General features: G+C 43.1%; 1 protein-coding gene across 2 annotated transcripts in view; it reads right to left on the reverse strand.

Annotated features, from left to right (window-relative positions):
• The window catches only part of TRIM37 (tripartite motif containing 37), a 44,152-nt gene extending 28,776 nt beyond the window's left edge, over nt 1–15,376 (reverse strand). For both annotated transcript variants that reach the window (XR_013979835.1, XM_080982867.1), the window contains exons 1-12: nt 15,138–15,376; nt 14,936–15,035; nt 13,002–13,103; nt 11,220–11,260; nt 9,700–9,816; nt 8,359–8,446; nt 6,291–6,413; nt 5,446–5,569; nt 4,400–4,467; nt 2,783–2,907; nt 1,731–1,781; nt 579–660 (exon numbers count right to left, since the gene is read on the reverse strand). Coding sequence is in view for 1 of the 2 variants with exons in the window: in XM_080982867.1 (XP_080838993.1) it covers nt 579–660; nt 1,731–1,781; nt 2,783–2,907; nt 4,400–4,467; nt 5,446–5,569; nt 6,291–6,413; nt 8,359–8,446; nt 9,700–9,816; nt 11,220–11,260; nt 13,002–13,103; nt 14,936–14,956 (942 nt within the window). In the remaining variant the exon portion in view is untranslated. The remainder of the gene's footprint in view (nt 1–578; nt 661–1,730; nt 1,782–2,782; nt 2,908–4,399; nt 4,468–5,445; nt 5,570–6,290; nt 6,414–8,358; nt 8,447–9,699; nt 9,817–11,219; nt 11,261–13,001; nt 13,104–14,935; nt 15,036–15,137) is intronic.
• Between the last annotated feature and the right edge of the window lie 361 nt (nt 15,377–15,737).

The following is a 15,737-nucleotide window of genomic DNA, read 5'->3' on the forward strand; positions in this document are numbered from 1 at the left end:
TGTAATTATTTACATTGCCTGTCAATGCTAGACCACTTTTATTTTTTTTGCCTTATTCCTATGGCCATTACATGCTTGCTTTACAGATTCACCCCGTTCTAAATATGTATTCACCCATGCCGTGAATAGGGCAAACATGAAACTGGGTAAGTGCTGCTGCTAGAGAAAAAAAGAACAACATTAAAAAGTATCCCAGGTGTGATTGGCTTAAAAAAATAAGGGGCTTGTGATCCATCTGTAGTACTGAACAGAAACTGCTTGCAATATCCAAGCTGCTTTTTAGAAAATGGTCCTACTAAGAGGTATTTTAGCCTTTCTTCTGGTGCATCCATGGTATATCAAATCATGAGGATTCTTTTTTCAAGACTCCCCCCTATTATGTTTTCCCCACATTCTTTTAAATATTAGTTCCAGGTAATTAACCCAGAGACTGACATTTTTGGTTTCTGGAAGTTGTACCTCAGGACTACTCATAAGAATAGAACACTGCAGGCCAAGTTATGGATCACAATGCACCAGGAATGAGGTTATGACCAAGATTTCAGTAGCTGTTTGTTAACAGTATCAGACACACTCACTGGATAAACTTTGAGCCTCCAGCAAAGCCCAGAAACTTGAAGAGGTGGACTGTAAACAGGATCTGCCCGCTGGCGTAAAGTGCTGTTGAGATGAGAGAAATAAATATTAGGTGCAAAGGTTAAAGTAAATCTTTCAACACAAACGGGAGGGTCGTCATCTCTAGAGCAAGCATTCCTTAATGTGCATTTTCAAACCTAAGGAAATATAAAATAATTATTCACTAGGATCCACTCTCTCAATACACACCATTAGAATTTTCTTTAGCAGCCATTCCATTATACAAAAACATTTCTGTGTTCTGTTCTATGCCTCACTCCTCTTTATTCTTTTCCAAGGCTTTTATTATAAACTCCCTTATAGTTCTCTCTTTCACACCTCAAAAGCAAATTTTATGCTTCCTTATATTTGTACACACCCTCCTATCTTGTAGAAGACAGTAGGACGGGGTAACCAATGTGTGCCCTCCAGGTGATGTTGCACTGTAACTCATATCAAACACAATCACCGGCCATGGTGGCTGGGACTGATGGGAATGGGACTCCAACAACTTCTGGGGGAGATCATGTTGGTATCCATATAGCAACACAAAAGCCTGACCCCACTCATTCTAAATGGATTGTGGCTATTTGATGCTGGTGAAATGCACTCTGCGCATACTCAGAAGCACTCTCTAGTGAGGAAGGTGATAAATACAGTCCCTGCAAACATAAGATATGGGAAACGCTGACTTCAGAGTTTGACCCTTGCTTCTGAAAAACAGATTTTGGGTCCCCAGTTACCACAGAGAACAAATTAAGCATTGCGTTCAATTCTTTTGTTCCAGCTGGGAAAGTGAGCTGGTTACATAAACCAATCTGGAGGATAATTCATGCTCTTCTGAAGGGGAATAATCTGTTGAACAGTTAGATTCTGTTCAATATTTCAGTATGTCGCTGCAAGAGGAATAACAACAGGAGGAGGAGCTAGCAAGGGATAAAAGAGCCTCCTCCCTTAGTCAGAGGTTTGTGCACAGAACACAATAAAATACAACTTAATGTGTTCTGGAATTGAAACCCTGCCAGTGGCAACAGGTTTAGCCCAACCTCTGATTAAACTCCAGGATCGCACCCAAGCTAGCTAGAATCCCACTTTTTGGTAAGTCATGTCCCTACCTGAAGTTCTCCAAGACAAAGGTAGTTGAATCATATGCAGGAACCAACTCACTACAGGAAGGAAAATAACAGGTAAGACTTGAAAGTGCAAGGTAAGAAAACGATTTACTTACCAAGAACATGACTGGCATACAAATGACTCTCCAAATGCCCCTAAAAAACTGCAGGAAGTTTCCACAGTTCACTCACAACATTACTAAAAAGGATGGTAACAACTTGTTAGGCAATCAGTCTTGTTGCAATAGTGATTGTACCCTTAGCTTTATGCAGTCATATGAACAAACTTGGGCTATACTCTGGCGGTCTGAGACACACCAAAGTCAAATAAGCATTGCTGGTCCCACTTCAGGTGTTCTCTCTTATCAACACTGAGGGAAGTGGAGCCTGAACTCTCGGGTGGATAAAAGTTCCATGGGAGAAGCCGGCTATAGGTCTGGCCTTCAATCTAGCATCCCAGCGCCATACATTACTGACCATTTTTATCATCTGCTTTACAAAAAACGTGAGGCTGCCTCAATTGCAGAAATCTGTCACTGGGCCAAACTAAAAGCATGATTAACACATGGTATCATGGCTAGAGTGTCAGACTAGGACCTGGTAGACCGAAGATCAAATCCCCACTCAGCCATAAAGCTCACTGGGTGACCCTGGGGTGGCTCTCAGCCTAAGCTACCTCACAAAGTTGTTGTGGGGATTAAATGAGGAGGGGGAGAACCATGTACACACCACCTTGACCTCCTTGGAGAAAAAAGTGAGATACAAATGCAAGAAAGAAATCCCCAAAGAGTTTTGGGGAGCCAGATCCCTCTTACCCACTGGACAATCTTCACCTAGGACTTAATGTCTGCATAGAATCTATGTATGCAGATCAACAATCCCTTTCCTTGCAATTGTCAGGGGTAATAATAATGAGGATTTCACCAATGCCTATTGACTGTAGAATATGACATCCTGTGTGTACACGTACACCTTGGGAAGCTTGCATGAATAAGGATCAAATGGCTTTTACAACAACAAATCTGCAAACTTAAAACTAGTAGAGTCTGGAGTACCTTGTGAAGTCTGGAGGGACAGGTGTAGTGACAAAAGAGGCCATGGGTTTCCGATGCACCTGCTGAAACATCATCAATATCTCTGAGCTTTTTGATATCAGTTCACTTTTACTGCATGACCGTAGCTGCAAAAAGAGGAAATGGAGAACAAATGCATGCCAGTGTCAATAAATCCACCAAGTGAGGTAGCATTTTTAATTGGTTTAATATATTAAAAGTGTCAGTGCTAAGCTTAAGCTGCAGCAGCAATGCCCAGACAGAGGACTAAGGATATCTAGCATAGCAATGTCTAAACAATAAGCTTCAAACTTTTAAGAAAGCCAACCAAATCAAGTAAAATAATTCAAATTTGCCAAATGAGGAAGACTAATACTTCTGCTGCATCCAAGCTTTAAAACAGAATGGATGTATGTAGCCATCTGTTATTACAAACACACACACAAAATGTGTTCCTAAGAGCAATTCTCTAAATGCTAATCATTGTTGGCATCTGTCTGTCTCAAGAGACAATGGAGTGTGCCTCCAGGGATGAAGTCAAACTGCTGTGTTAGCAGCATCGAAGTGAACTCCCCAGGGTGCAAGCCTGGGCAGTGTTCATGGAGGTCCTGGGCTGCCCACTGATGTGGTCAAAAGGAAAGCAGAGCAATACATTTTGCACCAGCTTGGCTGAAGGAGTTGCTGAAAGGAGGCACTATCCAACTGTTAGATTCCACTCCGGATTTGTGCAGGGTTTACTCCTGAGCCTTTTCATTTCTTGAAGGTATACCACAAGGCAACGGAGGCTTAGGATCAGAGTTTTCCTTCTCCTAGATGGGCTACCTTCCCAGGTTGACAAGCCGCAACTGCCCCTTACTTCCCTCTATAGCACGTGCAGAAACTGCCTTCTTGATCTTTGGACCCAATCTTGGTCTCGTCCATTCAATTCACGGGAGCTTGTCTTCGCATGTAGGAGAAATCCCTAACTCACCGAGGGTTTGAGAACCAACAGTGACCCTCACCTGGTTTAGCCAGCCAGTCAAAGCGGTGGAGGGGGGCTGCTGAAACATGCTGATAGCTTCTAGGATCCACAGGTGAGAACTGAGTGCAGTGGGGACCAAAGGTGGACATACTACCCCAGAAGGACCACAATGTGTCCCCCATTGCAGATACTACCCCTCCCCTAACAACCCATACACCCCACTAATAATATTGTTGTTGTTTAGTCGTTTAGTCGTGTCTGACTCTTAGTGACCCCATGGACCAGAGCACGCCAGGTACTCCTGTCTTCCACTGCCTCCTGCAGTTTGGTCAAACTCATGCTGGTAGCTTCGAGAACACTATCTGTCTCATCCTCTGTCGTCCCCTTCTCCTTGTGCCCTCCATCTTTCCCAACATCAGGGTCTTTTCCAGGGAGTCTTCTCTTCTCATGAGGTGGCCAAGGTATTGGAGTCTCACTTTCAGGATCTGTCCTTCCAGTGAGCACTCAGGGCCAAAACTGGGGTACTGTTAGCAGAATTTACATATGACACATATAAATTCAATTCCAAATAAGAAACCCATACTATTTGCTAGTGAGAATTGATGGATAAAAATAAATCAAACTTTCTCAAAGGGATTCAAACCAGCTGCTTCCATCACCTGATGCTCTACTTCTTGTAACAGGGATTCCAGGAGTTCAGTTTCTTGGGTGAGGGATGTCTTCTGACCTATTTAATTTAAGCCAGACAAGAAAGCCATAGTCACGTAATGATAGGCTTTTAAGTAAACTGTCCTGGTGCTTTAATGCTAATCCAAACAGCATTTAAGGGATAATACAAAATTTGGAGGGCCAGTTCCTAAAACATACATTACATACATGCATTTATTTATTTAACCACTCTAATGCTTAATCACAGCTGTCTCCAAGGGGTGTACAGAAGGCTCAATACAGTAAAACTAAAATGAATTAACCTTAATCAGTAACACTATAAAACAGGTAACAGACGAGGTAACAAATCAACCTATAAAATCAGTAACACTATAAAACAGGTAACAGACGAGGTAACAAATCACAGGTAACAAAAATACAATTAAGATGCTTCATATGCAGTAATATGATTCCACTTCACTGTATTTTTGTTAACATTTCCCCTTTTTAGTTAAGAGCATGAATTTAAGGTTTAATGCAAAGTTAAATCATGGACTTACAGCGTAGCTTGTGGGCTACACCTCCTGCCTGAAACACGTATTTATTTTTATTGTGTATTACACATATGTATAGCTGGCTCTTCATCAGCTAACACCAGGTCAGAGTAAAATATAAAATAAGTTTTAACAGTCATCAATAAAACAAATTCCTAAAACAACCAGCAAAGCTAAGCACAGCAGTGAAGGTAAAAGACACTCCTTACAAGACCTAAAAAGTCTGAGTAAACAGGTATGTCTTCACTTGGTGGCAAAATACCAACTATGTCAAACCTGACATGCCTGAAAAGGAGCACCCACCAGCCATATCACTGTACTGTTTAATTTGTCTAATATAACTTTTTTGGGGCCTCAATATATTTGCTTTCTCTAATTATTACCAACCTTTTGGAACAGAGAAAGCTATAGTTCTATGGATCACTCTTATCTCAAGTGGGCAACAGTTTTGCCAAAATAAAGATGCCTGCCCCAAAATCTAACAAAACAAAAGGCAAGCCTACCCATTAGTGTTATAAGCTTGTTCTTCAGCTGAGTGTCTAGCCTAGCAATCATCATCTCTACTGCATTCCTGATTTCCCGAACACGCTCATCTTTCGCACTGCGTACTGCTTCTACATTCCTTTCCTGGAAGACACACAAGACATTAGTTTACTACCAGCTGGAAAATTCACAAACCAGTTAAAAGTAAGTCACCTTGCAGCTGCAAAAGTTTTTTTGACTGATTTACTTTTAAGATGTTGAGTCAACCAGCACCATCATGATCATTTGAACACAGCATAAACTAGCTATAATGAAAACATGATCTATTATACAAAGCTATTGTCTAGACACATCCATCATAACAATCCCCAAAAGTAAGTAGCATGCATACTTTTTTTATAGTGCAAGTGCATTTTGTTTTGTTTGTGTTCTAAAGAGCGCCCTCTGGTGACTCCAAGAGAACTGGTGCCTGAGCTTGCTCCCCACCCGCCCCAACTCTTCTTTCCTTGTTGTGTTGTGTCTTTTAGAGGGCAAGGACTATCTTTTCTTTATTTATCAACAGTAAGTCATTCTGGGAGGCTTTTCAGCTAATGAGCAGCAAGGGCCAGAATGCTTTAATGAATGAACTAAAGAGCAGCTTATGAAGCAGAATAAATTACCCAATGTGTCAAGTTTCTAAGTCTACAGATTGCAACCCAGCACAAAGGATGAATGAAGCAAAATTGCCCATTACAGGCATGATATTTTTCCAGTGTGTATTTCCTTTGTAGAAGGTGCACAATATAAATTTAATAAATAAATAAAATCCTAAGAACATCATTGTAATGATGTGTTGATCCAAAATGGGTATGAAGATTTCCCTTACCACTTCTTGCACCAAACTGATCAACTCCATCAGTCTTCGGCGAAGCTTTGCCACCTCTTCATTTACTTTTGTGACATGCTGTTCATAAATTTCAGCTAATGGTTTGAACGTATGTCCTCCATGCTGTTAAAAAGACACAGAGGCTTCAGCTTCATTGCACCAGGACAGGACAGGTTACTTCCCCACCTCCTTCTTAAGAGACTGTCCCATAGAATATTATCTTGTCTTTAATGTGTTAACAAGCCTTGGATCTGGCTTCTGTTCCAGTCACATACTTCCTGAAGGAATCTATTCTGAGTCCAAAGCCTGAAATGAGGTTCTGTATTCACTGTGCATCTCTTCAGCTAATTAATTTGAAACTGGCTTGACACTCTGAACATGTATATACCATTTCAGGAAAAGGATAAATTAGCTCCCAGACGCACCTCTTATGGGAAGACTAATTCAAGGTTTAGGGGACTTAAAGGACTTACTTTGACAAAGCCAAGCTTCCTCCATTAAAAGTAGATTTATTTATTTTTTAAAAGAACTAGACGTTTAAAGAATGTTGTTCCAACAAAGCAGTTCAAATCAGAGGTTTCATTGAGCAGTGGGAGGTAGTTAGGCTACTATTTGGTAGTTCTACCGAAGTTGAGAGAAAACTATCACATTAATGTAATCCTCACATTAAGTCTATAAGCCTACAGGGATATGCAGCAAAACAGACGGAAGCATTCCTTTATGGTGCAGCCCACTTAGAAGACTAACACTGCACTGCTCTGTCTTAAGGGCCCTTCATTTTTCTAATCCTATAAAATGTAATTTAAACAAGGACCATTTTCAAGTGCCAACACCTACCGTGAGCCAAATGAATAAACATGAAATTCTAAAGCAAACAGCACTGTTGGAACCTTAAAAGTGTGAGATCTGCATGTAGAGAGAGGCATCTTGACACTGATGCTGGAATGAACCAGAAAGGTAAACAAAAACAACAAATCTATTTATGAGCTGCCTTAAACAAAAAAGAAAGCCTCTAGGTGATTTATTTAAATGTTATACACGTCCAATATAGCAAATATAATCAATAAAACCCTAGCTAAAAACCAGCACTATCCAAATTCCCCCCACCCAACAGCATAAATACATCAATCTGCAAAAATAACAGCACAACCCACTCCATCACAGCCTTAACTAACACTATTACAGTCAATAAACGATGTTAAAAGCTGACAATGAAAAAAATATATTTAAAAGTTCCAGGATGAGGAACATCTTTACCTGCCACCCAAAAGATGGTAAAATCAGCACCAAGCAAGCTACCCTAGGCAGACCACTCCAAGAGGGGAGCCTCTGCTGAACAGGCCTCTCATCAGCACCCTCTGAATCTCAGCCAGAGGGGCTACTCTAGAGGACCTCCATATAAGAACTTAGGTCCTGGGTGGGCACATACAGTATAGGAAAAGGTGCTATTGAATACAACAGAAGTATAAAAATGATTTCCCAATGTGTTTTGAGTAAGGATGTTCTTCGTCTTGGAATGTCAAAAATCTGTGATACAAAGAGTTATGCCTCAACGGTACCTCAGCTTATATAGCAGCTGGCTGTCCTAATCAGATTTTCATAGTTAAGGCAGACTTCTTTTTCAAAACACATTTTTAATTTTTTTTAAAAACCCTCAAACAAAGTTCTCTGCTAGAAGTTCTCAATATTCAGAATTTTTGTGATGGACCAATAACCTGCATAACTTAACTGCTTCAGAGATAGGGAATCTGAGTAATTGAAAGTTACTTATATCCTAAAATGAATCAGTTAAATGTTTCAGTGAAGTAGTTTTATATTTGGTGAAGGATGGCTTTGTTCTTTTTAAGAAGGCACAAGCAACGTTCTTCTGTAATGACAGAAACAAGCTATGAAAAAGAAAAAAGAAAAACCATTCAGGATCATAATCATATATACAAGATTAATTTAAATAAAGCAAAATTATACCATCCTTTCTGACCTCTTGGCTGCACTCCTGTATTAAAAAACAAGCACTGAGTAGGAAGCGCCTTGCTCCAGCTTTCACAGAGAAAACTATTCTGCCACTTACCATTCCACCCCAAAGAGCACACTGGTGGCAAATGCATTTCTTACATGTCCAACAAAACACACTGAGCTTTTCGTGATGATTCTCACACCTATGGAGAGGGAGGAAGTAAAGAAAAGAGTTTGCAAAACACACACAAACATGTCTTTTGCAAGACTGTTTCTCAATCATTCTTCAAAAACCAAATGCTGGTTATTGCTCATCTCTTCTGCACACCACTTTTGGTAACATATCCCAATAATATTACCCTCTTAAAATTATACACAGTGTGGTCAGTGTCTATCAGGAATTACTTGTGCTCCCCCCACCCACATCATGGCCATATAGGGCAAAATTTAGAGGCAAAACATTATCACCATAGCCTCTTTCTTCATATTTTTCACTCATCCACTGTCCTTTAAATTTGAACTTGTTTCTTTTGTGCTTGTCCTACCGGCACTCCCCCATTCTATAGTAAAATATTTTTTAACAAAATGGAGCAAAGAAATTACTAAAATTCTTTGGGAAAAAAGATACATCCTGAGAAAGGCAACCTGAACACCTTGAGAGTTTTCCTATGTTCTTCATGCCATTCAAGAGCCCCAAGATACAATTTCTCAATGAAATGAAAAGGTTGGTTACATCAGAGTCAGTGTAAACCTTGGACTTGGTTACACTTGGAAAGAAGAGCAAGGTGCTTAAAAAAACTAAACCTAAAAAATGAGGGGAGAAAGCAGGGTTCTGATGACCACAAATTTGGCTGCCAAGGCCAGCCAAAGTTGTGGACCCTTAATTTAGACTGTTGTTAAATAGTTGCACTGTAAGAAGAGATCTAAACTCTCTGGCATCTTAAAGGTAAAGGTAAATGGACCCCTAACCATTTGGTCCAGTCGTGGCCGACTCTGCGGTTGCAGAGCTCATCTCGCTTTATTGACCGAAGGAGCTGGCATACAGCTCGTCTGGGTCATGTGGCCAGCATGACTAAGCCGCTTCTGGCGAACCAGAGCAGTGCTTGGAAACGCCGTTTACCTTCCTGCCAGAGCGGTACCTATTTATCTACTTGCACTTTGACGTGCTTTCAAACTGCTAGGTTGGCAGGAGCAGGGACCAAGTAACGGGAGCTCACCCCGTGGCAGGGATTCGAACCGCCGACCTTCTGATCGGCAAGTCCTAGGCTCTGTGGTTTAACCCACAGCACCACCCGCGTCCCTTGCTGGCATCTTACTTAACACAATTGTCAATCCAGCCCTTGACACGATGGCAACAAATATTACATAGACAGAATACTTTATTTCCCAATTCTGAGCAGAATTAAACCAGTGTTTAGGCAAGGCACACTGAAGCTCACAGTCTGATCCCACTTACTTGTCCTTTTCATTTTCTTCATGCTTGTTCAAATTGCACAGCTGAAGCGTGTCAAGCTGCTGGGTGACCTCCTCAGCCCAACGACAGTTGACAAGTTCTCGCAGCTGGAGTGGGGCCCTGAAAGTAATTAGTTTTCCCAAGTAAGAATGCAAGGAATTTGGTTTAGCAATTAGGAACCAATTCCTACTCTCTAGGAAAGTAAGAACACAGGGAAAGCCTGGCTGCTGAATCAAACCAAAACCCCATCGAGTACGGCATTCTGTTCTTAGAGGGGCCAAACAGATGCCTATGGGAAGCCCCCAAGGCCAGCCTGAGTGCAACAGCCCTCTCCCCAATTGCATTCAGAGGTCTACTGCCTCCAACACTGAAGGAAGAACACAGCCATCATAGCTAATAGCCACTGATAGCCTTATCCTCCATGAATATTCAAGCAAACATTATTATTAGGAGGCTGGAATGTATGCAGTTAAAGGTAAAAAGGTAAAGGGACCCCTGACCATTAGGTCCAGTCGTGACCGACTGGGGTTGCGGCGCTCATCTCGCTTTATTGGCCGAGGGAGCTGGGGTACAGCTTCCGGGTCATGTGGCCAGCATGACTAAGTCACTTCTGGTGAACCAGAGCAGCGTACGGAAACGCCGTTTACCTTCCCGCCGGAGCGGTACCTATTTATCTACTTGCACTCTGACATGCTTTCGAACTGCTAGGTTGGCAGGAGCAGGGACTGAGCCACGGGAGCTCACCCCGTCACAGGGATTTGAACCGCCGACCTTCTGATCAGCAAGTATTAGGCTCTGTGGTTTAACCCACAGCGCCACCTGCATCCCACAGTTAAAGGTAAATCACTAAAATAGATACGAATTAATTTTTGTAATTTTCCCCAGGCTTTGAGACATTGAATGGGTTGACTGAACACAGCTGAGAGTCTGAAGGGGAGGGACCATTAGTGAGACCCTGACTGAGGGAGGAAACTGGAATTTGCCTTCTGACCTCACACAATTTCATATGAAATAAATTCATGAGGAACAGCAAAATGTTTTAATGCTCCTTCGGGAAGCCTTGCAAATAATTTAATCCTCCTTGAAAATATTGGAACCTAAAAACAAAAAAATTCTTCATGAGCAGTCATGCTCTACACCAGCCATCCTCAACTTGGTTACCTCCAGATGTTGTATACAACCACCATCAGTCCCCGCCAGAATGGCCAGGTGCATCTAGGCAATAAGGATGCTCTACATAGGCATGCTAAAAAGGTGCTTGGCCACAGAACCGAAAGAGAGATGCAACAGCAAGGTGGTAAAATCTCTCACACAATTTTGAAAACTATTTTCTTTTCCACAATTGTAGGACAAGTTTTTACCATACCCTGATTTGGTAACACCACTATGGGTCAAATAACATTGCTTCATAGGTCAAATCAGGCCTACAGGCTACCTGCCATTCATCTTCACCTTAAGTATACAGCGCAGCAAAAATAAGTGCCCCCAACTAAAACAAAATAGAGCTTTAGAAGCAAGCTTACCGACAATGAGGGCACTGAGCTCTTTGTTCTGTCAGCCAGCGCTGTCAAAACAATGATAGACATATCATAAGAGACTGGAGAATTTCAGAAGTGTTAGAAGATAAGATGTCACAGATCTCTCCAGATTTGGACTTATTTCTCAGAAGTAAGTTATCACTCAGGGGCTGTATCCAATGCTCTCTGTGCAGGAACTGAATAGACTTCTATGCATACAAGGAGTCTTCACCCTCCTACAGCCCTGTGAACTGTAAAAATTTGCTCCAGAGGGTTGGGGGACACTCTCAAACAGGTTTGGAGGTGTGCAGGAGGGAGGAAACGACGGCAAAGCCTGCTGCACAAGCAGAATTCCACTCACACAAAATTGGATTTTGGAACACTCCTAGAACACTTTTTCACACGCATAAAGACACAAGCTGAGGAAATCTGAGAGATAACTTACTGAGTCTGGGAATGGTTAACTTGAGGAAGTTTATGGAAGGAAAGTTATCCACCACCAACACCCAGCTGGCAGCCTTCACTGGCCTCTGAAAAGCCTCTCCAGGGCTCGCACTTGTTCAGAAGAGCCCCAAACTCTCCAGAAAGGCTTTTCAGCGGTGCAGGAGGTTGCAGGGGGAAGGAAGGGATTATAAACTTTCCCTCCGTCAATACTCTTAAGTTAACTTATGTAAGGGTCCAAGCCACTGGGACATTTAGAAAGCATACATAATAGTCATCAAACTATAAATGCCAGAATACATAATACACACACTAACAAGACTACCCTTCTGGAAATCTTCAAACTTCTTGTTTAGGAAACTCTACGGTTCCCCAGAAGATCATTGGGGGTTTCTCAATTAATTGTATGTCCTTTTCCCACAACACACAGCTCCATGGAATGTTAGGTATACTTAAGGGTACACTCTGAGTTCATACAGGGCAACAGTAAGATCCAATAGCCTGGCCAGTGCTGGATATTACCTGAGTGTAATATTCCCAAAAATATGCTCCACTACCTTCTGCAGTGCAAAGATGTGCCATGCCTAACAAAAATTACCCCCAAATAACTGGCCAGAAATGCCTCACAACAGTTAGTTACCCTTCACCACCCCTTTGGTGGTCTGGTAACATAGTAAAAATGGAATGCTAGCAATTTTAGTTGACTTATCTGAAAAGACTGAGAGCTAGTAACTTGCTGGTGTCTTTGAAAGCATATGTACTGTTCAGATTCATCAAGTGGTTTAGAGCAATTCTACCTACCCTTCAGTTGCTACAGCAGTGACGTAAGAAAATGCAGTGTTTGTGGTAAGGAGGAAAAAATCTCCAGCAAAAATGTATAAATTAGCAAAGTTTTTTTCTTTCAATTGCAGCAGCATTTCACATGTTCACATACAAAAGCTGAAAGGGGAAAGGGTCAAACAACATGGGAGATGTAAAAGAAGTTGCTGGGGTGGGGGTGTTGAACAAGATTACCACTATGGTCCAAAATGGGTAGATCACCACTGTGGACTGACGACCTAACATTTTCTCTGCATGGAGTTTCAAAGTCTTTTCCCCTCCCTGAATCAGTTATTAATTACAGTAGGTAAAAAAAGATAGCTGCCAGTCTTTTCCCCCACTGCAACTACAAGCAGTTGGGGAGAGCAGGTTTTTAAAACATGGAAATGGCGCAGAGAGAAAACAACTCCTATCACCCAGAGCCACCACCAAACCCAGCCCCTCCATGCTGCTTTGAAGTATTTTTTAAATAAGCCAATCACAAATCCCCCACATAATATATAGTTTGATCCAAAGCTCACAGCTTACCCGAATGCAACTGAAGCAACACAGCTTGGAGCAGTGTGGACATAGGCGTGCATCACGCAACTTTTCCATACAAATGAAACATCGGAACACTTCAGCAATGCTCTGCAAAGAAAAAAAAATAAGTACTTCAGTCATGGACAAGACAAATGTCTATGTATCAATCATGTATGTTAGCCACGTACACCCACTCAGTTCTTACAGACTCAAGGAACTGTGGAACTCTTAATACACGCATTTAGATATAGTCTAAAATTTTGACAACTTCTAAAAAATCATTTTAAATCAATAAAAAGCTCTTCCAGAGCAATTAGGCCATCTCTGTTTTGTAGTTCTGTGCCACTATACAATAATCAAAGGGCAAAAGATGAACAGCTAGCTTATTACTCATTCAAATGAAAGATGAACCCAAGAAAGAGGCCTACTACTTCCACAAGGAGCACAGCACCTAGTCAAAAGCCAACCAATGCAGCACCCCAAGACAGTATTTCATTTTATTAAACGTATTTGCATGCTGCTTTTCAGGGAAATTCAGACTGGCTTATAAAACAAACAAATGCAACAAAGAAGTGGTGTTCCAATAACAAAAATAAGCCAACAATATGATATATCAACAGAGAAGGCTAGGAATCGCCATGTAGAACTTGGTTGGGGGGCAACTTTGATGTAAGGACTTCCAGGACATTCCCCCACCCACTCAGAGGAGAAGAAAAAAGAATGGTGGTCGTGCCCAGTTAGGAAGTTGCTTTGGGGTCCAACCAAAAGGGACCCCCCCCAAAGAAGAGCAGCAACACCCTCAAGAAACACGCATGTGATGGAAGTTGCAAAAGAAAGGCTCAAGCGTCCTAATATTATGCCACCCCTACACACCAACTTCGTAACAACCACCAACCCCCAGCACTGCCACCTTGTGAAAGCCGTAGCCTTTGGAAGGGTGCTTAGAATTATCTGAAATAAATTAATTCACTTGCCTGTGAGGAAATGGGGCGGGGACTCAGAAATCTTGATTTCAAAGAAGCCCCACCAACACACTTTAGGAAGGCAAGGCGAAGAAGAGGAGACCAAGGAAAGGACCCAGGAGTCCTAGCTCCCATATTAACCTCTGAACTACTGTCGCCACCCGCTCCACTAACCCCTGATAATGAAGAACCCAGGAGGCCTAGCTCCAAACTAACTAACACATACATACACTTTAGGAAGGCATAGGAAAGGAGACCAAAGAAGGGACACTGGAGTCCTGACCCCTCCCAAAAAACCTAGTATTACCATCCCTCCAGTGACCAAGAGCAGGAAGGAAATCCCAGGAATCCTGGTTCCAATTTAACACATACACAGAGCAAGAAGATACGTATGGGGAAGGAGACCAAGGAAGGGACTCTGGCCTCCTGTCCCAGGCCCTGCCCTCTGAACTAATAATAATAATAATAATAATAATAATCTTATTGTTTCTAGCCCGCCCATCTGGCTGGGCTTCTGCAGCCACTTCGGGCGGCTTCCTCTACTACTATTCCCTCTACAAACCCATGACAGTGAAGAACCCAGGAGTCCTGGCTGCAAAATTACACTCACAGATATACATATACACACGCACCCCTTAGGAAGGCATAGGAGACCCAAGGAAGGGACCCAGGAGTCCTGCCCCCACCCCCGCCTAGTATTGCTGCCCCTTTCACTAATATGTGATAAGAGAAGAACCCAGGAGTCCTGGCTGCAAAACAACACACATACACACACACACTCCAGGAAGGGACCCAGGAGTCCTGCCCAACCTAGCATTCATCCCTCCCAACCCGAGTGGGGAGGAGGACCCAGGAGTCCTGGCTCCAATAAGCCCACCGACCCACTTTCTGAGGGAGATGCGAGAGGGCGGGGGGTTTTTAAGGCCCCTCCATCCCCTCAGCAGGTGGATCCCCCGCCTGTTAATTTTATTTTTTTACCTCAACACTTTGCTCGTCCATGACTCAAACAGCGTCTCCCCCTCAAGCGAGCGGAGGGGTGGGAGGGAAAGGAAGCGAGAGGGACCTCCGGCGCCGTCACCTGAGGGAAAAGAAAAATATTTTATCATATTATATGTATGAATGTATGTATTAATAAAACACATTGCAATGTGGAGGGAGGGGGTCGCCGGTTTTTGGGCACCTCACGCCGCAACCGCCCGGTGACCAGCCATTTTCCTCACAGGCGAAATAGGAGGGGCGAAGCCGGGGGGCAAGTGGCGGTGGTGGGAGAATAAATAGCAGGAATAACAAGGCAAATAACACGGGAGTCGTTAACGGCGCCTCCTCCTCCTCCCGCCTTGCGGCTGAAGGGGGAGAGCCGACTAGGCTCCTTCTGCCTCACTGCGCATGCGCCGCCATGCTCTCCTCAGAAAGGCCGAAGCGCCTGCATTACAACCGGCGGAGCAGAGCGCATGCGCCTATCTCTTCCCCGCCCTCCAAGGGAAATTGCTTGGGCTCGCCGGTGCTTTTCTCTCTCCCTTGGGCGAGAGGGAGGGAGTGCCCCGCGGCACATGCGCAGTACGGGCTCTCTGGCTCTGGAGGCTGCCGCATTCAGTGGAGGGGGATGAGCGCGGGTTTGTTTGGATGGCGGAAAAATAAGGCGCAGCCATATAAATCCCTCCAGGGTGAACTGGGGAGAGGATTTTGGCTGAAACGCTGGAGAGCTGCTGCCAGTCAGTGTAGGCAGTACTGAGCTAGATCATGGATCAGTGATCTGACTTCCCGTGTTTCCAAATAAGCT

The sequence above is a fragment of the Podarcis pityusensis genome (assembly GCF_964106645.2).
Source record: "Podarcis pityusensis genome assembly, chromosome: 15".
Classification (NCBI taxonomy): Eukaryota; Metazoa; Chordata; class Lepidosauria; order Squamata; family Lacertidae; genus Podarcis; species Podarcis pityusensis.